Source organism: Pyxicephalus adspersus, unplaced genomic scaffold (assembly GCF_032062135.1).
Source record: "Pyxicephalus adspersus unplaced genomic scaffold, UCB_Pads_2.0 Sca68, whole genome shotgun sequence".
NCBI lineage: Eukaryota > Metazoa > Chordata > Amphibia > Anura > Pyxicephalidae > Pyxicephalus > Pyxicephalus adspersus.
This window is the reverse complement of record NW_027317075.1, coordinates 6,028-31,862: the sequence shown is the minus strand read 5'-3', so window position 1 is coordinate 31,862 and position 25,835 is coordinate 6,028. Positions and strand designations below refer to the sequence as shown.

Here is a 25,835-nt window from a genome sequence, read left to right as displayed (position 1 = left end):
TGTGTAAAAATTGCTGCCCCAATGCTGCCACAATAAAAAAGTACTATCCCTGTAAGCAAAAGGAGCCTCCACTATTCTGTATTTGACATACAGTATTGTCAACCACTATGAAACTATAACATGCAAGAAGTGACATATTATTTTAGGATGTTGAGTCCATGACTAGTTAGTGACCATGATTAGTTCTCCCATCATATTAATTAATGATTTTGTTACAACTTTGGGGAGAGAATTACATTCATCACAACACTGTATCCTTAAAATCCATTTTGGCATATCCAATGTTTGCAGTCAGAGGAGTTTATGAGAATGTTACCTATTACATAATGACACAAGCTAGAGAAGAAATAAAGCATTTAAAACATTTTTAATTGTAACTGACAGGTTGGCAGTATAAGCTAAAACAAACTTCAGAGCAGATTTTACATAACAGAAGCTCACTGGAAAATTAGTGCCCTGTGTCCTAATGTATAGAATATGGAGCGACAGAAAGTGTAGTATGTAGGCTATAGACAGGTTGATATTTCTAATATCTTTCAGCACTGGATTTGAAAAATACCTAACAAATCAATTAGGAAATAGGTCATTCCTGGATGGTATTTGATTCATTTATCAATCCAACATCAATTTGAAATTCCCATTCCTTGCCCAATCGATGTGGTTTCCCTCTGCTCAAACCACCAATAATGTAATTCAGCAGGTGGCACTCTCTTTTCTAATGGTGGACAGAGCATGGGGGCCCATCATTGAGTGAGCAAAGAGTGAGGTCATTTAACAGGTGAACAGTGGTTACAGGCGAATGATATATCTGGAAGATATCAATCATTCACCAGGTCATACACCTATCAACCAGTTTATGTTCAGGATAGATTTGAATGCCTAAAGCAGCCAATCATGCCCTTGCTGTTGTGGATGCCAGCATACAGATGTTAGATTTTCGTCACCTAAAATTATCATCTGACCTCACATTGGCCTTGGTGCTGTGGGCATAAACCAGGGGTAAAGTAAGTTTATTTGTAACTTTATGCTTTACAGTTACAATTTTAGCCTGCATATAGAAGGTGATTTGGGGAGAGAGCCCAGTCAGCATAAGAAGAACTTCCATTTCAGTGGAAGGTACACTTTAAATTACTTTATTCCAAATAGGACAGGAAGAAACAATTGTAAGCTATGCTGTCAAGAAAACAATTATAAAGAAAAATAAGTATTCTCTATTATAAAACTCAGTCTACACCAGAGAATGCTCAGCATTGTACACATACTAAGCATAACGTGACAGGAACACACAAGAGTAGTGCAAGCAGATGCAAATGACAAATAGGGTCTTAGAATAGGGATTAGAAATGTCTAACCACCCACAGGAGGTTTGTTGTCTCCCCACCCCCCCATAAGTATTAGGGGAGAAAACCTATTTGCAAAGTACATGACATCAGATCTTGACAATATAAATGAAAATAACAAATATAGGATGAGCTGTTACTATAAGTATACAGTACCGACCTAGTGGACCATGCAAAGTCACTGCTCTGTGTTCTTTGGTAACAAAAAAAATGCACTACCTGTGCAGCGATACCCCCTCTTCCAGAACTGTCACCACCACTGCTGGCATGTCGTCCTGTTGTCCATCCTATTGTCTCATAGTTGAAGATAGTAAAAGATCTAAGCCCATCTGTGATTAATACAATCTGGAATGTGTTCACCTGTCAAAACAGCACAGTAAATAGGTATTAGAAAAGAACGCCTTAAAAGTACTAATCTATATTAAAACAGAAGAGGTCATTAGGTTCCAATTTAGCAAACAAGCTTTCCACCTAATACAAAAATGTATTATAGTGTCAGAACCTAAAAAAACATAATGCATTAAAAATTAAACCCTCCCAAACTTCACATTGGTAAATACATTTCTCTGCTGGTGCTTACAAAATCCAAAGAGTATCCTTGTGCTGAGGAATTCTATGAACATAGAACCACAAACCTACCGCACAATTTGGAAAAGGGATGAAGAAATATAAAATATTACAAAGCCCAGGTCACACCAGAACAGTGATTAGCATTTTTGATACTTACTGGTGAACTGGCATCTCCACCATAAAAAGTAACTCTATACCAAGTGGCAATAAAGACCCATGTGGCATTGAAGTCAGGCAGTTCAGGAAAATAGGAATTGACATCTTTGCTGGCACGGATCAACACTCTGAGATCCTCTGTCTCTCTGTAAAATACATCCCCTCCTCTACGATTGTCCACATCAGCCCAATATGCAGCAACCACACGGCGGTCACCGGAGATTGGGAATGCCACAGGAGTAAATTGTGATACCTCTCGCAGGAATGAGACAACTCCATTATTATTTACCTGTAACACAAAACAAACAGATTAAAATATTACATTTCTCTAATTTAGTAGACCATTATAAGAGCAAAATGGGGGGCTGCTACCACTGAGCTTCTCAAAATGCTTGCTAACTGGCTATTATGTTGGTTGGCTTTGGATTCTGCACTGGGTAGAACTGAGAGTAAGGTAATAATGCAAGTGAGCCCACAACTAACATTTTCAGGAAAGGCCAGCAAAGTCAGTATATATGTTTCTTTTTTAAGGTATGTTTTGCCTTTAAACATTGTATATATATTCCACACACAGCAGAACATTTTCCATTGACGGGTAGTGTCTAATATTCTTATGAATAGTTATTTTTTTTCTAACAATAATTTCTGGAATAATAGTGAAAATATAACCATTTATTCAAATTTCTCAATATTATTATTATAATTATTATTATTATTATTATTATTAAAATCAGGATTTATATAGCACCAACATATTACACAGCGCTGTACATTAAATAGGGGTTTCAAATGACAAAAACAGACAGTGACACAGGAGGAGGATTCCCCGAAGAGTTTACAATCTAGGAGGAGGGGAAATTAGAACACAATAAGACGGCAATACGGAATAGTGGGAAGTAGTGAAACAATACAAAAATCTCAGGCTCCAAATCCACAGACATATGCAGATTACTTAGAGAGATCCGTCAAATTTCCAAAATTATACAGAGGTACCAAAGCATTTAGACCTTTACCCAAAACCTCTTACCACCTGCACCTCTCTCCCAGACCCAAATGTTATGAAACGCTTCAACAGGAAAAAACAAAGTGGGAAAAAGTAAAAGCATGATCCAGCCAATAAAACTAGTTTATTAGAATGCTTTGGATTTTAGTGATCTTGAGGAACTTGTGACCTAATATGTGGGTGCCTACTCTGAGGACCTGGTGTTTGCTTTACCGGGTAAGCCTTGAGGTTCAGATTGCATACAATATTTATCCTGTAAATCCAGCAAAATATGTTTTTTATTATTTTGCATACAGCAAGGTAGGATTAGAAATCTTAGAGATTAGAAATCTGAAACAGGGACAAAGACCAAAAGAAAAATCTGACAGGGGTTCCTGGCTTTGCCTACTTAAATAAATAGAAAAAGTACTTGTATTTCTTTCTGTGCTGCTTTTTTTTAAACTAGCACAGTAAAGTTTGTGAAAATCTCCCTAACAGGGTCCCGGATATCTGTAAAATTTTTGACAGGGGTTTTAGCCATTTCTGACTCCATGTAAATGGAAGTATCCCGGATGTTCATTGTGCTGCTGCAGTTGGGAGATTTGTGTGTAAGCACATTCAACATATTGTGGAAATATACCCGATAGTGTGCTACATAAATTCTTGTACGCTGATTGTGTGATTTCCTGAACTTGTAATATTCTCCTCTCTTATAAAATATTATTCATTTGTTGTATGCTACCATTTATATTCACTTAAATATATGTAAGCTCCACATTTTATAAGACTCCTATACCAGACTAAATTGGAATCTAAAAAAAGCCATTTTAATAAGTCACACACAGTGATATATAATTAAGCGTCTCCCATTTTTCATTAGAAATAATTACATAGGTTTGCTTTATTGTTTTGTTATGCTGTCTCTCCAGTGTGTTTCACAACAGTAGAAAGTACATCTTCATAATGTTTCAGCATGTTTTAAGAAACATCCTGCATACAATGCAAGCTTTAATTTTTGTGATCTGCACACAGGTCTTCTATGTAAAAAATAGCTTAAATTAAATTCTATTGCAATCAGCAATACAAAGAAGTTTGTTTTATAACAATGCAGTGATTTCAGACACAATGTGATCTTTTTCAAACTGTGAGCCAGATCCATTAGGCCCAGAGTGATTACAAATGTGGTGGTGGAGTAAACTTTAGTACTTCATATGATGACATGCATGCTTCTACACTACAAGTGAAAGTCCAATAACACGCTACATAAAACCTTTTTTTAATGCAGGTTGCAAGTACTGAAATTTGATTTGATTTCAGCCTTTTGCAGGTAATGTACAGCGTTGCTAGAGTGTAAGGGGAAGCAGCAGTACAAGAAAGGCAAGTTCACATACTAACAAGAGATAAGGGAGAGCAGAGTGACATAGGCTACGAACACTTGTCAGATGATTCTCGTCCCATATTCGTCTTAGGGCTGGTATCGGATGAGAATCTGGCGTGTGTACAGTGCTTGTCCAACATCATTCATGGATCTGTCCTGGTGAATTCACGAAGGACAATTGCATTGCAAATGAAGGGGTGAGAGCACAGCAGGGTGCCGCTCAGTCCCTCTCCCCTTCCCTTCTACATAATATAATTAATAACATAAATCCCCTTAATGGAGATAAAAGGTGTCCACACTGTGCAGTGCAGGTAATGTAGATACCAGATTACAGCTTTTCAGCTGTGGTATAGTTGAGAAACGACTGATTGTATGTGCAGTTGGTAAAAATTAAATGCTTCAGTGCAGTAATTCCTATTTGCCTGGTTAACAACAAATACTTTGTAAATATGAACTATACATAAATGATCAAATAGACATAAAATGTTATAACAACAAATTGCTAAATAAATATTTTGCCTAACATTCCATTAAAAAGACTTTAAAGTTATTATTATTATATTATTATTATTATTATTATTATTAAACAAGATTTATATTCATATACTAGTAGGAAATGCTGTCCATAAGCTTGTGTGGATGATACTTCTTGACTGTTCAGTGTTTTTGGTTTCCTGGAGTTCATGTGAGTTAAATCAAATATATAAATGTCTTCTGGCTCCAGCTATTTGCTATTTACCCATGGCAGTATAAAGACCCTGTCAGATTTTGCTTAGAGACACACTTTAAATGTTGGCAAGATCAGAGTACTGACAGACTGGAAAGATTCTGCCTAAAAAGAACAGTTTTTAAAGAACAAGAATATATTGGTAGATTAAAAGCTAGTCAAGCAGTTGATATAAGGAAACAGTGTTCTGAGAAGGTTTTTGGCTGACTACAAAATATTTGTGAAGTAATCAGAGGTTGGTAAAGTGAGAAAGTGCTGGTGGGCCATCTGCATGAGAAGGTGTTGATGGAGTGGTAATGTTAGCAGAATGCAGGAATTTTCATGGAGTGCTTTAGTAAGAAGTAAGCAAAGTGACACCAAGGTGCTGGTGAACTGAGATGGCTCAGGTGAAGTACAGGTGTTGTGAGTTCAAGACTAAGAGGATGATAATGTCAGAAGGTGGAACAAGAAGATGTTAGTTCATGAATAAATTAACATAGGCCAGAGAAAATACACCAGGACAACCAGGTTGTGCATACATTGTTAAAAAGAAAGGTTTTGGCAGCGAGAAGACATCAAAGTGTGAAGAAGTAAGTAAACCCCAAAAAACTGTGGACTTTTTTAACATATTTGATCCGATCAACATAAGACCCACACTAAAACAGTGAGACCCTAGACCTTCACTAAAACTAGCATAGTGTGTACATGTGAAATAAATGAAAATGTATATTTTCAAAGAATAAGTCAGAGAGAAAAAAAATTTAAACTCCTGAATTTCCCACCACTTTAACTTTGTCAAATAATATTTAGATGTTCCAGAATATATGCCAACGATTAAGGTCTATTTAGGGATTATGAATTTGGAACCTGATTTATTTAAACCTCAAATACTTAGGGTCTGTTTTTTTTCTCTAATAATGTACCTGGTGTCACCATTCCAAAATGAAAAATGATCTATAAGGTCCCCAGACAAAAGGTTGTGGTTGCCTACAAATCTGGCAAGAGATTTAAAAAAGCTACCAAAATAAATCATTGCATTGTAAGGAAAGTAATTCACAAGTGCTGTTCATTTCAAACAACTGCTAATTTGTCTCCAAATACCCTAAACAGTGCAGGAAATGCTCCCTCGCAACATTACATTAATTTACAAACAGAAAGGCTGTCCCAATTTACCCTGAATGGGAAGTGTGCTAGGAAAAACATTTGCTGTCCAAAAAAGAATATGGGACACATGTCTGGCCTTCTATACAATATTCTGTAGACTGATGAATAAAAGATAGATATGTCTGGCCACAGTAACAGTAAACATGTTTGTTACAAAGTAAGACAGCAATTCAGGGGAACCTTATGTTATGAGACATGAGGGTAAAATATGTTATCATTTGAATGAATTACTGTTTGAGGGGAAATCCTTTATTTTTCTGTGCAAACCAATGCAGCGTGTTGATGTACACAATGCTGCCCTGTGTATTTGTGAATGGGCATTCAAAACAAATGACTTCCCAATGCCTATAGATACAGAGATAAATGAGGGTGATTTCACTACTGACCTGGTGTGCATGACCTGGGTTTCCTGGCATATGCAAACTCTCAATATCTTCTATATTCACCTATAGTCATCTACTGCGTGATTTACAGGAGACATTTGAAGTCTATTTATGCAATTTGATACAGCCTACTGTCATAGAATTTTTGGGGACAGAAGGTATGCCAGGAGCACAAATTCATCTCCACGTGTGCTCATGGGGATTTATTTTTCTCTCATAGAGTCGTCTATGAATGAATTGAAATGTTTGAGAATGGCCATACTAAGGTTAAGGATGCATGACTATCTAGAAAAGTGATATAAGTTGTTCTTGAAATTCTTAAAGCGCACATGTGAGATCGGCAGTTCTTTCCCCTATTGATAAAAGGGATTGCTTGGGCATGCACAGAAGGAGCAGCCAAGAGCCTCCCGGATGCATGACGTATGTATCCCAGGAGGCTCTGCGCTCACATTCATTCTTGTTCGCCTAGGCATCGAGAATTAGGGGGGCGGTGCTGCACCCTATTAAAAAAAAGGGTGTTGCACTTAAAAAAAATGCAAACAGATTTTTTATCTTAAATAAAAGGGTTGTCCACTCTTTTATTTGAAGTGAACATTCTATGTTTAGATACACTTTAATAAAGAAAAAAAAAGGTGCAGAAACTTTTTGAACACCCTTCGTAGTTTTCCATAAATTTAACTTTTTCTCAAGAGACCCATTGTACATTCTGTGAAATATTACCAAGTAAACAAATGTAAACTATTAACTACAAGTAATAAAATACATTGTACAAACAGACAACAAGAAAAAAACACAATCAGCAAAACAAAAAGCATATGTAATAAATAAAAATTGACACATTAGCACAAAAACGATATTACTATGCTTGTAGGAGACCTTTGTGTTTATTTTACAATCTGGTCCTTTTTGCACTCAGCATAACCACATCTTGAGAAATACCCTGAGAACATACCAGTAAAAAAATAAATAAAACCATTCTAATGGTTATTTCCTTGTTAAAAAGAAGCACGTCCAGAGGATTCATTTCTGTAACAGGACGAACATTCTATGAAGCCTCAGATAACAGCACATCCAGTCTCCTTCTCCCTTGTTATAGCTAAATAAACAAATATTATATATACGATGAAATCTCCGTCATGTAAACAATTTAATCTTGACGCGCTCTTGCTGACCTTGATTAAACCATTCCCAGCTTTATGTGACTCGCAGAGGTTACACGAGGTCAGGCCCAGACTGCTAACATTAATATTTACATGATGCCCCAGTGCACTCATTGTACTTCCCTTAGGCACCGTCTGCTTATTCACACTAAGCTGGTGGGAACACGTGCTCCGTAAAGGTAGACTCCGGCTCTTGTTTACGCTAAGTGAAAGCACCTATTGCTGCCCCTCCCCCATACAGCTGTGTGTATTTAAGATTTTTCTGAATTGGGATCTTTCATCTGACAGTAATAGAATGCAGTGTTGTGGGACAAAAATTGCAACATCCATTTCTCAGCAGGAATGCCTGACTCCAAAACAGACAAAGGGCAATATTTAAGAAAACTGACGCCACTGAAGAGCACGAGTCCAGTCCAAAAGCACAACACATGGTGCAATGCGATGACTACACTTCAATTCTCATTGACAATATTACAAGATTTTGGCTGTGAATGTGGACCTGTTTAAGTGGAACTCTAGGCAAACTGCTAAATGCACTGATGAAATAGGTATATGGAAATCATGATGAAGCCTGGTGCTCTTCAGTAAGGATGTGTCATTTATATACACATTTGTATACACTCTTTTTAAAAAATGTACTATAGCATCTACTTTGAGATTTCTAAAGTCCAGTTTATGATGAAGGAATAAAATTGAATTCGGCCTTTGCTATTTCTGCTTTTGGTGCTTCTTGCACACCTACTGCCTATTCAAGCATGAAGCCAGGCTACTTGGTGGTAAACATTTGCTACTCTAACAAATTCAGCACTCATCTTCCCAAACCGTGCAGAACAATGCATAAATCAGTAATAGGAAAAATAGCAATTGTAGAGTGTCTACAGGCAATACTGGTGACTAGTCCCTTGTGCTCCAATTGACTTTTCAGGCACAATGTCCACAGTACAGGTTCTCTAAAAAAGTCTTTAGATTTGATTATTACAATAGAGCTGGGTACAGAAAGGTGAAGAGCTGACTCCAACAATAGTGTTACTGCAAAAATTTGAACCATAATTATACCTTTGCTTGCACCTTTTAATTCACAAAATCATAATCTAAACATGATTGAGAATCTTCATCTCTCTTCATGATTATCAAATTATCTTATAAGCGCCTGAAGTATACATTCCAAGGCAGAACTCTCTACAGTTAACAGAAAACATATGGGGTATGCAATCTATTGAGGGAACAAAATATTGCCAAACACAGGTCCTAATTTCCACTTTTTATATTTGCATCCAGCTGTACATTATCTGGAGCTCTGATCATTAGATCAAGAAAAACAACTACACTCCAAGCGAAAAAAACAGTTTAACTCATACGAAAAAAATATGCATGAAAATATATAAACAAAATTCTAAAGCTAATTTTAAACTATGCTATGTCTGTTAGACAATTCACGCAAACTGCAGTGGTTCATTACATATCAACTAAAGAAGTGAATGTTCTACCTAAACAAGAAAAGAAAGAGTAAGTAGGTGGCTGCATTACCTGGGTGATATTTCACGTGTCCATGTCATATGGGATATGGCATTTTTAAGCAAGCTGCACAAAACAGAGATGGGATTACCAGAGAAAAAACTGTAAATGTAAAAATTGTATAATACCAAATAGATTTTATTAATGGGTTTTGCATGGTATAAGTTGTTATAATAAATACCTACCACACAATAAATGTACAGTAAACTCCCCATTATGTGAAATACATGGGGATTGGTGGATTCCAGATAAATGTAGTTTCTAGTTGCTTGAAGGCTACTATTAAAATAGGCCTAACTAATTATATTCCCCAAACTATACCATACTATATATTGTGTATTAAATAATCAGAATCTCCCACAAAAGGCACAGGGCAAGCATAATTGCAGCCGTGCCATTAAACATGGGTTTTAATTACAGGTCTGCTTCACAGGGATTTAAACAGTAACACTCTTAAATGGTTTTTGGTGGTGAGCGTCTTTCTTCTGAACCACAAGTCAAAGATGCATTGTGCCCCATAACCAAAATAATCCTCATTATACAGAAAGTCTTTTAAATGTTTCATAGTGGCAGGTTACATTAACATTGCATAGCTGCACCACAGTAATGAAGCTACTAGGTCTTCCCTGTGGGATTTTTCTTAATTACATCCAGAAAATATTGTGCAACCTTTGCTTGGCACAGGAGTAATGCCAAATTACGTAAGGAACCAACATGAAAAGCATATGCTTTATTTCATTTGAGAAACCCATGAAACTGAATGTGTGATCAAACCTTTGTATGAATGCTAGGATACAAGCATAAACAAATATTATAAAAAGTGGACCTGTCATTTAACACTATTGAGTGACTACATATTTAGGAATATCAGAACATAAATTTAAACTGTTTTCCTAATATATTAGATGCAAAGCCAAGACTTATTACACATACCAGCAAATATTTATAACGGAATAAATAGTGACCATTCCTAAAAAATAAAAATCTTTTATCCCAGCTTTCCTCAATCTTTTTTACCCTAGAGGAACCCTTTAAATTATTCCCAGGTCTTATATAACCCCTGTTAAAACCAATGTATTGGGTATCAGTAGGATAAATGCCCCTTACATTTAGCGGTGAGCTAAAAAAATGTTTCCTTACGGTTGTGGTCAGAATGCCTCCCTAAAGACATATAATGAGATCTGGTGTCATGCTTCTGGCTTTGAACTATGTACACACTAGCAAATGACAGATCAACCATCCAAAGCTAAAGGAACCCCTGGGAACCTCTGGAGGAAACCACAGCTTTCACAGAACCCTGGTTGAGAATAGCCGCTTTAGCCAAAAACACGTCATCCTAATTTGTTGCTTCTTTGTTTAGCAAGTTCTGAGGGTTGCAACTTTCTACTAAACTTGTGTAAACCATGCTATCCATGGAATCAGAGTTAGGGGATGCCGGTAGTGACCAAGTAAAGATGTGGCTTTCAATAAGTGTGTCAACATGCCTGCTTCCTATTGTGCTGATGTAAGAGAAAGTGGCCCCCAAGACCAGTATTGGTGGAGAAGGCCATGGCAGTAGGAGCTGAAAAAGTGTACTTCTCTATGTGCCTTGGAAAAGTTAAAATTAACATAGGACGAGGTGTATCTTTATCACTGCTTCCCCTGAGTTCCCCTTCAGAAAGCATTGATAATATGGTAAGGGCTGAAATTTAAATGGAAACAATGCTGGGATGAAAATCATTCCTAATGACGTTTTTACATGCTTACAGTTCAATATTTTCATGGAGGCATGAAATATGCAAAACGAATGCAACATAAACGCAGGTCAATCCATGCTAACCCAAAGCATCCATAGCAAATCAATAATGATTTAAAAATGCATTGATAATCATTTTCATATGTAGCTAATGCCTATAAGAGAACACCCAGAATGTTGATGGAATCCCCAGGTATTTTGTTTTTATTTGATAAGCATTTTCAGTTTTTTTTGGTAATTTATTGCTTTTGCAAGCTTTAAATTTGATCCAAATTGCAACCAGTGTCTGTTTTCACAAAAAATGGTTGATCAAATTTTCAGTATGCCATTAAGTCAGGATTAAAAAAGTATTGTTTAAATATTCCACTTACACTAAAACCCCTTCCAAAAAGTTTCACCTCTTTTCTCTTTTATTTAACTTGAAATTAATGATTTGACAATGTTATATTATCAAATAGATCATAATGAAATATGCAAGGGCTCCATAAGGCTGACAGTTACACTTAAAGCCCCCTGGATCTCAATTTGCCATCTAACTCCCTAGAACTACATGACCAGTTCAGGGGGAAGGGAAATGATGTATTTTTCACCTGTTTAAATGCCAAATCAGATTAACTGCAAGCAATAATAAACAGGATGTGGTGCAGAGTGCATCCTTGTTCAGTTCCTTTTAATAATAGAAATTGGCCTGCCTGCTGAGGATAGAAAGATGACGTAGGAGAATGGTAAAATGGTGTAGAGTATTATACTATACTATATTATACTATACTGTAATATACTATTTATTATAGTATTTCTAGCAGTTGGTAATTAATACCCAGTGCCCCCCCACCCCTTTTGTGTGTTTGTATATAACCTGGACAATAATTCCTGCGAATGAATGTAAGGACTTGTACACACACTTCACCTGTTGCAGTGCATCCAAAATACAACCTGTTGGTTTTTTTTATGCCTATGCAGGAAAGTGTTCAATTGAAAACAGTAAAAACATTGTTTTCTGCATTATACAGTCATTGATGCCAGAATACCACATTGTAGGATAGCACAATTACTTGCTCTGGGCAGTATGTTGTAAGGTTCCACACAGGATAGAAAGATGAAGTAGGAGAATGGTAAAAACGCCTTCAGGTCTAGAAGAGCAATTACACCCCCTATGTCAGAACATAATACCATGGAAAAGGAGAAGTTAAATTATACCAAAAACATTTTTTTTATTTTGGGTAGAGTAAGGCATGGTTGAACTGTCTATCCGTTTAATATTGCTATCCTTGTATCATTAGGGCATCTGTGGGTTCTGGCATCATGACATCACTCGGGGGAAGTTTCTTCCCATTTGAGATACACACAGTTCCCCACGCATGCGCGGTCCGGAGTCCATAAATGTAGTCGTCCATGATGTCCAAAAGGTTGGGGACCACTGCTATAAAGCTCCAGCCTCATCTTCAGTCTTGCACAGTTGAACATCTTCTCCTGTACTAACATTGCTTACTCACTGCACACAGCTAGCATCTCATTGGGTCTGATTTAATAAAGCTCTCCAAGGCTGGAGAAGATACACTTTCATCAGTGATCCTGCAAACCGAGAATGAATCTGGTCCAACAAATAGGAATTGACTTTTAGGAAATCCATTCCAGGTCTGCTAGATCTTCTTTTTTCCTTCTCCAGCTATGGAGAGCTTTAATAAATCAGTCTCATTGTGTTTATTAGAAGCTGAGCAAATCAGACCAGGCCTTGTTTTCCTGGCTGGAGGACATCCAGCATCATCTAGCACTTTACCCCCAGCCTTACTGTCCCCAATCTGCCCGTGGATTTCAGATCTTTTATTCATAAAGACTCAGCATCACATATGGGGATTACCACAGCTTCCTGCTTTTTAGAAATCTATCAACTGTCAGGTAGCTCTTTCCAATAATGATCTGCCTGCATTGCGGAGAGAAGCTCAAAGACCTAGTGATGTTGTCGCTGGGTCTAAAATAAAGTATGGAATTAGCTTAAATTAAAGTTTATTAGCATGTTGAAGTGGGAGGAAAGGGAGAACAGGTAAAATGTAAGCAGATTAAACCTAAGAATCAGTAAATTATAGCTACATAGTAAGTCAGGTTGAAAAAAGTCCATCAAGATGATCCACAAGGGAAATAAACATATCTCAGATATAAAACCCTATGGTTGATCCAGAGGAAGGCAAAAAAAAAAACCCTGGTACAATTTGTTTCAACAGGGGAAAAAAATTCCTTCCTGATTCAATGAGGCAATCGGATGTTCCCTGGATCAAGAGACCCTGTTGTCTTTACTTTACTTTAAATCCCTAATACCCAGTTATATTCTGTGCTTCTAGAAAAGCATCCTTCTTTTTCTTTAATCAATCTATAGTAGTTGCTGAAACTACTTCCTGAGGGAGCTGATTCCACATTTTCACAGACCTTACAGTGAAGAATCCTTTCCTTATCCGCAGCCTAAACCTCTTTTCTTCCAGACGCAAAGAGTGCCCTCTTGTTCTTTGTAATGATCTCAAAGTGAATAATTGGGAAGAGAGTTCTCTATACGGACCATTTATATATTTATACAGGGTGATCATATCCCTATACAATCTAGTCACAATCATTATCACAATCATTCTCTCTCCTTTCCATACCATAGATCCACAAAGGGGGATACAACTTACTTGCATTGCTGCAACCCCCAACCTGAACATTGTTGTTGTCGATCCGAAAGACCCAGCGTCCAGGAACTCCTACGTTAGTTGTGTTTGCAATTCCTGCAATGTCATCTGTACGTGAGCCAGGGATGTTAAAGTACCTCCAGCCATCTCCTGCATTAAAACCTGCCTAAGGGACAAAAAAAAAAAAAAACAAAGAAATAAATATTGAAATAAAAGAAGAAGAACACACAGTATAACTTACAGAGCTTGCATAGTATGAACATTACGGAGCATGCTCTGTGCAAAGCACAGGTCATTCAGAGCATACACAGCACAAAACATACACAACATACACCACCCAAAACACAAGCAGCACATGTCTTATATAGGACAACAGAGATTACTATTTCTAATGTGGCAGGCAAACAGTAGGAAATTATTTTAATAGTCACATAATAAATGTACAAACAGAAGGAAGCCAGAAGATGTTGCTGACTTGGTATCTCAGATAAAAAACTGCATGCTGCCTAAGCTTTTTTAAAGTTCCCTCTGTGGAAACATTGAAAAGTTGGCAGCAAGACTTCATACAGTCCTCACAAGTAAAGCAGCTGTTAGTGCAGAATAAAGTGGTAATAAATAGAGTTTTGAAACAGAAGATACTTCTGAATGCAATGAAACATATTTTTTCTGCATGTTGTCAATTTTTAAAACTTATACTCTGTGCAAATTAGTTCACATTTCCGATGAATGTATGATGTAAGAGCCAGGTGACAGGACAAAGTAACTCCCATGCACATGTGTTGAAGTTATGTCATCCATGGCAGGAGGCAGTGGCAGTGACAGATCAATGAGTGGGACAGCAGGTGTCACATTGCTGGATAGAAAAAGTTTGTGTGGTAAACCATAATCTGCAATTATGCTAGCCATATAACATAAAGGCTGTGCTGTAATTCTTAAATTGGATCTGCTTTATTTTGGATAGTTTCACCCAGGTCTTTTCTAGTGCAGACATATGGTATGCAGTGCCAACATTTTTGTGGTTAATATATTACACAATGAGTTTTCTGGTGAAAACATTTTCAGTTTTAAAGTAATACTGGTGTTAAATTGATGGGTATTGTATGGAAAGAATTAAGAGACAAGATTATGAGTTATCATGAAAGTTATTCTTAGGTGTTAGTATATGCCCAGGGACAGTGTCAAACTTGCTTTGCTTTTTGGGCCAGCCTTAAAAAAATGTAGGGCAAATTACTTATAGATTAACTATCATTAATACTATGCCACTTCACCTCACTGCCACTAACATATCATTTATATCAGTGATAAAAATCTGCTAATGTAATATAAAGCTAATCTATGCTGAAACTAAAATGTGTAAAAATTGCTGCCCCAATGCTGCCACAATAAAAAAGTACTATCCCTGTAAGCAAAAGGAGCCTCCACTATTCTGTATTTGACATACAGTATTGTCAACCACTATGAAACTATAACATGCAAGAAGTGACATATTATTTTAGGATGTTGAGTCCATGACTAGTTAGTGACCATGATTAGTTCTCCCATCATATTAATTAATGATTTTGTTACAACTTTGGGGAGAGAATTACATTCATCACAACACTGTATCCTTAAAATCCATTTTGGCATATCCAATGTTTGCAGTCAGAGGAGTTTATGAGAATGTTACCTATTACATAATGACACAAGCTAGAGAAGAAATAAAGCATTTAAAACATTTTTAATTGTAACTGACAGGTTGGCAGTATAAGCTAAAACAAACTTCAGAGCAGATTTTACATAACAGAAGCTCACTGGAAAATTAGTGCCCTGTGTCCTAATGTATAGAATATGGAGCGACAGAAAGTGTAGTATGTAGGCTATAGACAGGTTGATATTTCTAATATCTTTCAGCACTGGATTTGAAAAATACCTAACAAATCAATTAGGAAATAGGTCATTCCTGGATGGTATTTGATTCATTTATCAATCCAACATCAATTTGAAATTCCCATTCCTTGCCCAATCGATGTGGTTTCCCTCTGCTCAAACCACCAATAATGTAATTCAGCAGGTGGCACTCTCTTTTCTAATGGTGGACAGAGCATGGGGGCCCATCATTGAGTGAGCAAAGAGTGAGGTCATTTAACAGGTGAACAGTGGTTACAGGCGAATGATATATCTGGAAGATATCAATCATTCACCAGGTCATACACCTATCAACCAGTTTATGTTCAGGATAAATTTGAATGCCTAAAGCAGCCAATCATGCCCTTGCTGTTGTGGATGCCAGCATACAGATGTTAGATTTTCGTCACCTAAAATTATCATCTGACCTCACATTGGCCTTGGTGCTGTGGGCATAAACCAGGGGTAAAGTAAGTTTATTTGTAACTTTATGCTTTACAGTTACAATTTTAGCCTGCATATAGAAGGTGATTTGGGGAGAGAGCCCAGTCAGCATAAGAAGAACTTCCATTTCAGTGGAAGGTACACTTTAAATTACTTTATTCCAAATAGGACAGGAAGAAACAATTGTAAGCTATGCTGTCAAGAAAACAATTATAAAGAAAAATAAGTATTCTCTATTATAAAACTCAGTCTACACCAGAGAATGCTCAGCATTGTACACATACTAAGCATAACGTGACAGGAACACACAAGAGTAGTGCAAGCAGATGCAAATGACAAATAGGGTCTTAGAATAGGGATTAGAAATGTCTAACCACCCACAGGAGGTTTGTTGTCTCCCCACCCCCCCATAAGTATTAGGGGAGAAAACCTATTTGCAAAGTACATGACATCAGATCTTGACAATATAAATGAAAATAACAAATATAGGATGAGCTGTTACTATAAGTATACAGTACCGACCTAGTGGACCATGCAAAGTCACTGCTCTGTGTTCTTTGGTAACAAAAAAAATGCACTACCTGTGCAGCGATACCCCCTCTTCCAGAACTGTCACCACCACTGCTGGCATGTCGTCCTGTTGTCCATCCTATTGTCTCATAGTTGAAGATAGTAAAAGATCTAAGCCCATCTGTGATTAATACAATCTGGAATGTGTTCACCTGTCAAAACAGCACAGTAAATAGGTATTAGAAAAGAACGCCTTAAAAGTACTAATCTATATTAAAACAGAAGAGGTCATTAGGTTCCAATTTAGCAAACAAGCTTTCCACCTAATACAAAAATGTATTATAGTGTCAGAACCTAAAAAAACATAATGCATTAAAAATTAAACCCTCCCAAACTTCACATTGGTAAATACATTTCTCTGCTGGTGCTTACAAAATCCAAAGAGTATCCTTGTGCTGAGGAATTCTATGAACATAGAACCACAAACCTACCGCACAATTTGGAAAAGGGATGAAGAAATATAAAATATTACAAAGCCCAGGTCACACCAGAACAGTGATTAGCATTTTTGATACTTACTGGTGAACTGGCATCTCCACCATAAAAAGTAACTCTATACCAAGTGGCAATAAAGACCCATGTGGCATTGAAGTCAGGCAGTTCAGGAAAATAGGAATTGACATCTTTGCTGGCACGGATCAACACTCTGAGATCCTCTGTCTCTCTGTAAAATACATCCCCTCCTCTACGATTGTCCACATCAGCCCAATATGCAGCAACCACACGGCGGTCACCGGAGATTGGGAATGCCACAGGAGTAAATTGTGATACCTCTCGCAGGAATGAGACAACTCCATTATTATTTACCTGTAACACAAAACAAACAGATTAAAATATTACATTTCTCTAATTTAGTAGACCATTATAAGAGCAAAATGGGGGGCTGCTACCACTGAGCTTCTCAAAATGCTTGCTAACTGGCTATTATGTTGGTTGGCTTTGGATTCTGCACTGGGTAGAACTGAGAGTAAGGTAATAATGCAAGTGAGCCCACAACTAACATTTTCAGGAAAGGCCAGCAAAGTCAGTATATATGTTTCTTTTTTAAGGTATGTTTTGCCTTTAAACATTGTATATATATTCCACACACAGCAGAACATTTTCCATTGACGGGTAGTGTCTAATATTCTTATGAATAGTTATTTTTTTTCTAACAATAATTTCTGGAATAATAGTGAAAATATAACCATTTATTCAAATTTCTCAATATTATTATTATAATTATTATTATTATTATTATTATTAAAATCAGGATTTATATAGCACCAACATATTACACAGCGCTGTACATTAAATAGGGGTTTCAAATGACAAAAACAGACAGTGACACAGGAGGAGGATTCCCCGAAGAGTTTACAATCTAGGAGGAGGGGAAATTAGAACACAATAAGACGGCAATACGGAATAGTGGGAAGTAGTGAAACAATACAAAAATCTCAGGCTCCAAATCCACAGACATATGCAGATTACTTAGAGAGATCCGTCAAATTTCCAAAATTATACAGAGGTACCAAAGCATTTAGACCTTTACCCAAAACCTCTTACCACCTGCACCTCTCTCCCAGACCCAAATGTTATGAAACGCTTCAACAGGAAAAAACAAAGTGGGAAAAAGTAAAAGCATGATCCAGCCAATAAAACTAGTTTATTAGAATGCTTTGGATTTTAGTGATCTTGAGGAACTTGTGACCTAATATGTGGGTGCCTACTCTGAGGACCTGGTGTTTGCTTTACCGGGTAAGCCTTGAGGTTCAGATTGCATACAATATTTATCCTGTAAATCCAGCAAAATATGTTTTTTATTATTTTGCATACAGCAAGGTAGGATTAGAAATCTTAGAGATTAGAAATCTGAAACAGGGACAAAGACCAAAAGAAAAATCTGACAGGGGTTCCTGGCTTTGCCTACTTAAATAAATAGAAAAAGTACTTGTATTTCTTTCTGTGCTGCTTGTTTTTAAACTAGCACAGTAAAGTTTGTGAAAATCTCCCTAACAGGGTCCCGGATATCTGTAAAATTTTTGACAGGGGTTTTAGCCATTTCTGACTCCATGTAAATGGAAGTATCCCGGATGTTCATTGTGCTGCTGCAGTTGGGAGATTTGTGTGTAAGCACATTCAACATATTGTGGAAATATACCCGATAGTGTGCTACATAAATTCTTGTACGCTGATTGTGCGATTTCCTGAACTTGTAATATTCTCCTCTCTTATAAAATATTATTCATTTGTTGTATGCTAGCATTTATATTCACTTAAATATATGTAAGCTCCACATTTTATAAGACTCCTATACCAGACTAAATTGGAATCTAAAAAAAGCCATTTTAATAAGTCACACACAGTGATATATAATTAAGCGTCTCCCATTTTTCATTAGAAATAATTACATAGGTTTGCTTTATTGTTTTGTTATACTGTCTCTCCAGTGTGTTTCACAACAGTAGAAAGTACATCTTCATAATGTTTCAGCATGTTTTAAGAAACATCCTGCATACAATGCAAGCTTTAATTTTTGTGATCTGCACACAGGTCTTCTATGTAAAAAATAGCTTAAATTAAATTCTATTGCAATCAGCAATACAAAGAAGTTTGTTTTATAACAATGCAGTGATTTCAGACACAATGTGATCTTTTTCAAACTGTGAGCCAGATCCATTAGGCCCAGAGTGATTACAAATGTGGTGGTGGAGTAAACTTTAGTACTTCATATGATGACATGCATGCTTCTACACTACAAGTGAAAGTCCAATAACACGCTACATAAAACCTTTTTTTAATGCAGGTTGCAAGTACTGAAATTTGATTTGATATCAGCCTTTTGCAGGTAATGTACAGCGTTGCTAGAGTGTAAGGGGAAGCAGCAGTACAAGAAAGGCAAGTTCACATACTAACAAGAGATAAGGGAGAGCAGAGTGACATAGGCTACGAACACTTGTCAGATGATTCACGTCCCATATTCGTCTTAGGGCTGGTATCGGATGAGAATCTGGCGTGTGTACAGTGCTTGTCCAACATCATTCATGGATCTGTCCTGGTGAATTCACGAAGGACAATTGCATTGCAAATGAAGGGGTGAGAGCACAGCAGGGTGCCGCTCAGTCCCTCTCCCCTTCCCTTCTACATAATATAATTAATAACATAAATCCCCTTAATGGAGATAAAAGGTGTCCACACTGTGCAGTGCAGGTAATGTAGATACCAGATTACAGCTTTTCAGCTGTGGTATAGTTGAGAAACGACTGATTGTATGTGCAGTTGGTAAAAATTAAATGCTTCAGTGCAGTAATTCCTATTTGCCTGGTTAACAACAAATACTTTGTAAATATGAACTATACATAAATGATCAAATAGACATAAAATGTTATAACAACAAATTGCTAAATAAATATTTTGCCTAACATTCCATTAAAAAGACTTTAAAGTTATTATTATTATATTATTATTATTATTATTATTATTAAACAAGATTTATATTCATATACTAGTAGGAAATGCTGTCCATAAGCTTGTGTGGATGATACTTCTTGACTGTTCAGTGTTTTTGGTTTCCTGGAGTTCATGTGAGTTAAATCAAATATATAAATGTCTTCTGGCTCCAGCTATTTGCTATTTACCCATGGCAGTATAAAGACCCTGTCAGATTTTGCTTAGAGACACACTTTAAATGTTGGCAAGATCAGAGTACTGACAGACTGGAAAGATTCTGCCTAAAAAGAACAGTTTTTAAAGAACAAGAATATATTGGTAGATTAAAAGCTAGTCAAGCAGTTGATATAAGGAAACAGTGTTCTGAGAAGGTTTTTGGCTGACTACAAAATATTTGTGAAGTAATCAGAGGTTGGTAAAGTGAGAAAGTGCTGGTGGGCCATCTGCATGAGAAGGTGTTGATGGAGTGGTAATGTTAGCAGAATGCAAGAATTTTCATGGAGTGCTTTAGTAAGAAGTAAGCAAAGTGACACCAAGGTGCTGGTGAACTGAGATGGCTCAGGTGAAGTACAGGTGTTGTGAGTTCAAGACTAAGAGGATGATAATGTCAGAAGGTGGAACAAGAAGATGTTAGTTCATGAATAAATTAACATAGGCCAGAGAAAATACACCAGGACAACCAGGTTGTGCATACATTGTTAAAAAGAAAGGTTTTGGCACAGAGAAGACATCAAAGTGTGAAGAAGTAAGTAAACCCCAAAAAACTGTGGACTTTTTTAACATATTTGATCCGATCAACATAAGACCCACACTAAAACAGTGAGACCCTAGACCTTCACTAAAACTAGCATAGTGTGTACATGTGAAATAAATGAAAATGTATATTTTCAAAGAATAAGTCAGAGAGAAAAAAAATTTAAACTCCTGAATTTCCCACCACTTTAACTTTGTCAAATAATATTTAGATGTTCCAGAATATATGCCAACGATTAAGGTCTATTTAGGGATTATGAATTTGGAACCTGATTTATTTAAACCTCAAATACTTAGGGTCTGTTTTTTTTCTCTAATAATGTACCTGGTGTCACCATTCCAAAATGAAAAATGATCTATAAGGTCCCCAGACAAAAGGTTGTGGTTGCCTACAAATCTGGCAAGAGATTTAAAAAAGCTACCAAAATAAATCATTGCATTGTAAGGAAAGTAATTCACAAGTGCTGTTCATTTCAAACAACTGCTAATTTGTCTCCAAATACCCTAAACAGTGCAGGAAATGCTCCCTCGCAACATTACATTAATTTACAAACAGAAAGGCTGTCCCAATTTACCCTGAATGGGAAGTGTGCTAGGAAAAACATTTGCTGTCCAAAAAAGAATATGGGACACATGTCTGGCCTTCTATACAATATTCTGTAGACTGATGAATAAAAGATAGATATGTCTGGCCACAGTAACAGTAAACATGTTTGTTACAAAGTAAGACAGCAATTCAGGGGAACCTTATGTTATGAGACATGAGGGTAAAATATGTTAGCATTTGAATGAATTACTGTTTGAGGGGAAATCCTTTATTTTTCTGTGCAAACCAATGCAGCGTGTTGATGTACACAATGCTGCCCTGTGTTTTTGTGAATGGGCATTCAAAACAAATGACTTCCCAATGCCTATAGATACAGAGATAAATGAGGGTGATTTCACTTCTGACCTGGTGTGCATGACCTGGGTTTCCTGGCATATGCAAACTCTCAATATCTTCTATATTCACCTATAGTCATCTACTGCGTGATTTACAGGAGACATTTGAAGTCTATTTATGCAATTTGATACAGCCTACTGTCATAGAATTTTTGGGGACAGAAGGTATGCCAGGAGCACAAATTCATCTCCACGTGTGCTCATGGGGATTTATTTTTCTCTCATAGAGTCGTCTATGAATGAATTGAAATGTTTGAGAATGGCCATACTAAGGTGAAGGATGCATGACTATCTAGAAAAGTGATATAAGTTGTTCTTGAAATTCTTAAAGCGCACATGTGAGATCGGCAGTTCTTTCCCCTATTGATAAAAGGGATTGCTTGGGCATGCACAGAAGGAGCAGCCAAGAGCCTCCCGGATGCATGACGTATGTATCCCAGGAGGCTCTGCGCTCACATTCATTCTTGTTCGCCTAGGCATCGAGAATTAGGGGGGCGGTGCTGCACCCTATTAAAAAAAAGGGTGTTGCACTTAAAAAAAATGCAAACAGATTTTTTATCTTAAATAAAAGGGTTGTCCACTCTTTTATTTGAAGTGAACATTCTATGTTTAGATACACTTTAATAAAGAAAAAAAAAGGTGCAGAAACTTTTTGAACACCCTTCGTAGTTTTCCATAAATTTAACTTTTTCTCAAGAGACCCATTGTACATTCTGTGAAATATTACCAAGTAAACAAATGTAAACTATTAACTACAAGTAATAAAATACATTGTACAAACAGACAACAAGAAAAAAACACAATCAGCAAAACAAAAAGCATATGTAATAAATAAAAATTGACACATTAGCACAAAAACGATATTACTATGCTTGTAGGAGACCTTTGTGTTTATTTTACAATCTGGTCCTTTTTGCACTCAGCATAACCACATCTTGAGAAATACCCTGAGAACATACCAGTAAAAAAATAAATAAAACCATTCTAATGGTTATTTCCTTGTTAAAAAGAAGCACGTCCAGAGGATTCATTTCTGTAACAGGACGAACATTCTATGAAGCCTCAGATAACAGCACATCCAGTCTCCTTCTCCCTTGTTATAGCTAAATAAACAAATATTATATATACGATGAAATCTCCGTCATGTAAACAATTTAATCTTGACGCGCTCTTGCTGACCTTGATTAAACCATTCCCAGCTTTATGTGACTCGCAGAGGTTACACGAGGTCAGGCCCAGACTGCTAACATTAATATTTACATGATGCCCCAGTGCACTCATTGTACTTCCCTTAGGCACCGTCTGCTTATTCACACTAAGCTGGTGGGAACACGGGCTCCGTAAAGGTAGACTCCGGCTCTTGTTTACGCTAAGTGAAAGCACCTATTGCTGCCCCTCCCCCATACAGCTGTGTGTATTTAAGATTTTTCTGAATTGGGATCTTTCATCTGACAGTAATAGAATGCAGTGTTGTGGGACAAAAATTGCAACATCCATTTCTCAGCAGGAATGCCTGACTCCAAAACAGACAAAGGGCAATATTTAAGAAAACTGACGCCACTGAAGAGCACGAGTCCAGTCCAAAAGCACAACACATGGTGCAATGCGATGACTACACTTCAATTCTCATTGACAATATTACAAGATTTTGGCTGTGAATGTGGACCTGTTTAAGTGGAACTCTAGGCAAACTGCTAAATGCACTGATGAAATAGGTATATGGAAATCATGATGAAGCCTGGTGCTCTTCAGTAAGGATGTGTCATTTATATACACATTTGTATACACTCTTTTTAAAAAATGTACTATAGCATCTACTTTGAGATTTCTAAAGTCCAGTTTATGATGAAGGAATAAAATTGAATTCGGCCTTTGCTATTTCTGCTTTTGGTGCTTCTTGCACACCTACTGCCTATTCAAGCATGAAGCCAGGCTACTTGGTGGTAAACATTTGCTACTCTAACAAATTCAGCACTCATCTTCCCAAACCGTGCAGAACAATGCATAAATCAGTAATAGGAAAAATAGCAATTGTAGAGTGTCTACAGGCAATACTGGTGACTAGTCCCTTGTGCTCCAATTGACTTTTCAGGCACAATGTCCACAGTACAGGTTCTCTAAAAAAGTCTTTAGATTTGATTATTACAATAGAGCTGGGTACAGAAAGGTGAAGAGCTGACTCCAACAATAGTGTTACTGCAAAAATTTGAACCATAATTATACCTTTGCTTGCACCTTTTAATTCACAAAATCATAATCTAAACATGATTGAGAATCTTCATCTCTCTTCATGATTATCAAATTATCTTATAAGCGCCTGAAGTATACATTCCAAGGCAGAACTCTCTACAGTTAACAGAAAACATATGGGGTATGCAATCTATTGAGGGAACAAAATATTGCCAAACACAGGTCCTAATTTCCACTTTTTATATTTGCATCCAGCTGTACATTATCTGGAGCTCTGATCATTAGATCAAGAAAAACAACTACACTCCAAGCGAAAAAAACAGTTTAACTCATACGAAAAAAATATGCATGAAAATATATAAACAAAATTCTAAAGCTAATTTTAAACTATGCTATGTCTGTTAGACAATTCACGCAAACTGCAGTGGTTCATTACATATCAACTAAAGAAGTGAATGTTCTACCTAAACAAGAAAAGAAAGAGTAAGTAGGTGGCTGCATTACCTGGGTGATATTTCACGTGTCCATGTCATATGGGATATGGCATTTTTAAGCAAGCTGCACAAAACAGAGATGGGATTACCAGAGAAAAAACTGTAAATGTAAAAATTGTATAATACCAAATAGATTTTATTAATGGGTTTTGCATGGTATAACTTGTTATAATAAATACCTACCACACAATAAATGTACAGTAAACTCCCCATTATGTGAAATACATGGGGATTGGTGGATTCCAGATAAATGTAGTTTCTAGTTGCTTGAAGGCTACTATTAAAATAGGCCTAACTAATTATATTCCCCAAACTATACCATACAATATATTGTGTATTAAATAATCAGAATCTCCCACAAAAGGCACAGGGCAAGCATAATTGCAGCCGTGCCATTAAACATGGGTTTTAATTACAGGTCTGCTTCACAGGGATTTAAACAGTAACACTCTTAAATGGTTTTTGGTGGTGAGCGTCTTTCTTCTGAACCACAAGTCAAAGATGCATTGTGCCCCATAACCAAAATAATCCTCATTATACAGAAAGTCTTTTAAATGTTTCATAGTGGCAGGTTACATTAACATTGCATAGCTGCACCACAGTAATGAAGCTACTAGGTCTTCCCTGTGGGATTTTTCTTAATTACATCCAGAAAATATTGTGCAACCTTTGCTTGGCACAGGAGTAATGCCAAATTACGTAAGGAACCAACATGAAAAGCATATGCTTTATTTCATTTGAGAAACCCATGAAACTGAATGTGTGATCAAACCTTTGTATGAATGCTAGGATACAAGCATAAACAAATATTATAAAAAGTGGACCTGTCATTTAACACTATTGAGTGACTACATATTTAGGAATATCAGAACATAAATTTAAACTGTTTTCCTAATATATTAGATGCAAAGCCAAGACTTATTACACATACCAGCAAATATTTATAACGGAATAAATAGTGACCATTCCTAAAAAATAAAAATCTTTTATCCCAGCTTTCCTCAATCTTTTTTACCCTAGAGGAACCCTTTAAATTATTCCCAGGTCTTATATAACCCCTGTTAAAACCAATGTATTGGGTATCAGTAGGATAAATGCCCCTTACATTTAGCGGTGAGCTAAAAAAATGTTTCCTTACGGTTGTGGTCAGAATGCCTCCCTAAAGACATATAATGAGATCTGGTGTCATGCTTCTGGCTTTGAACTATGTACACACTAGCAAATGACAGATCAACCATCCAAAGCTAAAGGAACCCCTGGGAACCTCTGGAGGAAACCACAGCTTTCACAGAACCCTGGTTGAGAATAGCCGCTTTAGCCAAAAACACGTCATCCTAATTTGTTGCTTCTTTGTTTAGCAAGTTCTGAGGGTTGCAACTT

The 25,835-nt window shown here is 36.7% G+C and overlaps 1 protein-coding gene across 1 annotated transcript; it reads right to left on the bottom strand.

The window, feature by feature from the left end:
• Window positions 1-13,677: 13,677 nt before the first annotated feature.
• On the bottom strand, window positions 13,678-17,454 carry LOC140344839 (sushi, nidogen and EGF-like domain-containing protein 1; the record flags this gene model as incomplete). Its single annotated transcript, XM_072432044.1, has 3 exons — window positions 13,678-13,915; window positions 16,659-16,799; window positions 17,167-17,454. Coding segments are annotated over 3 exons (666 nt in total), but the record flags the coding sequence as incomplete, so codon positions are not given.
• Window positions 17,455-25,835: the final 8,381 nt, after the last annotated feature.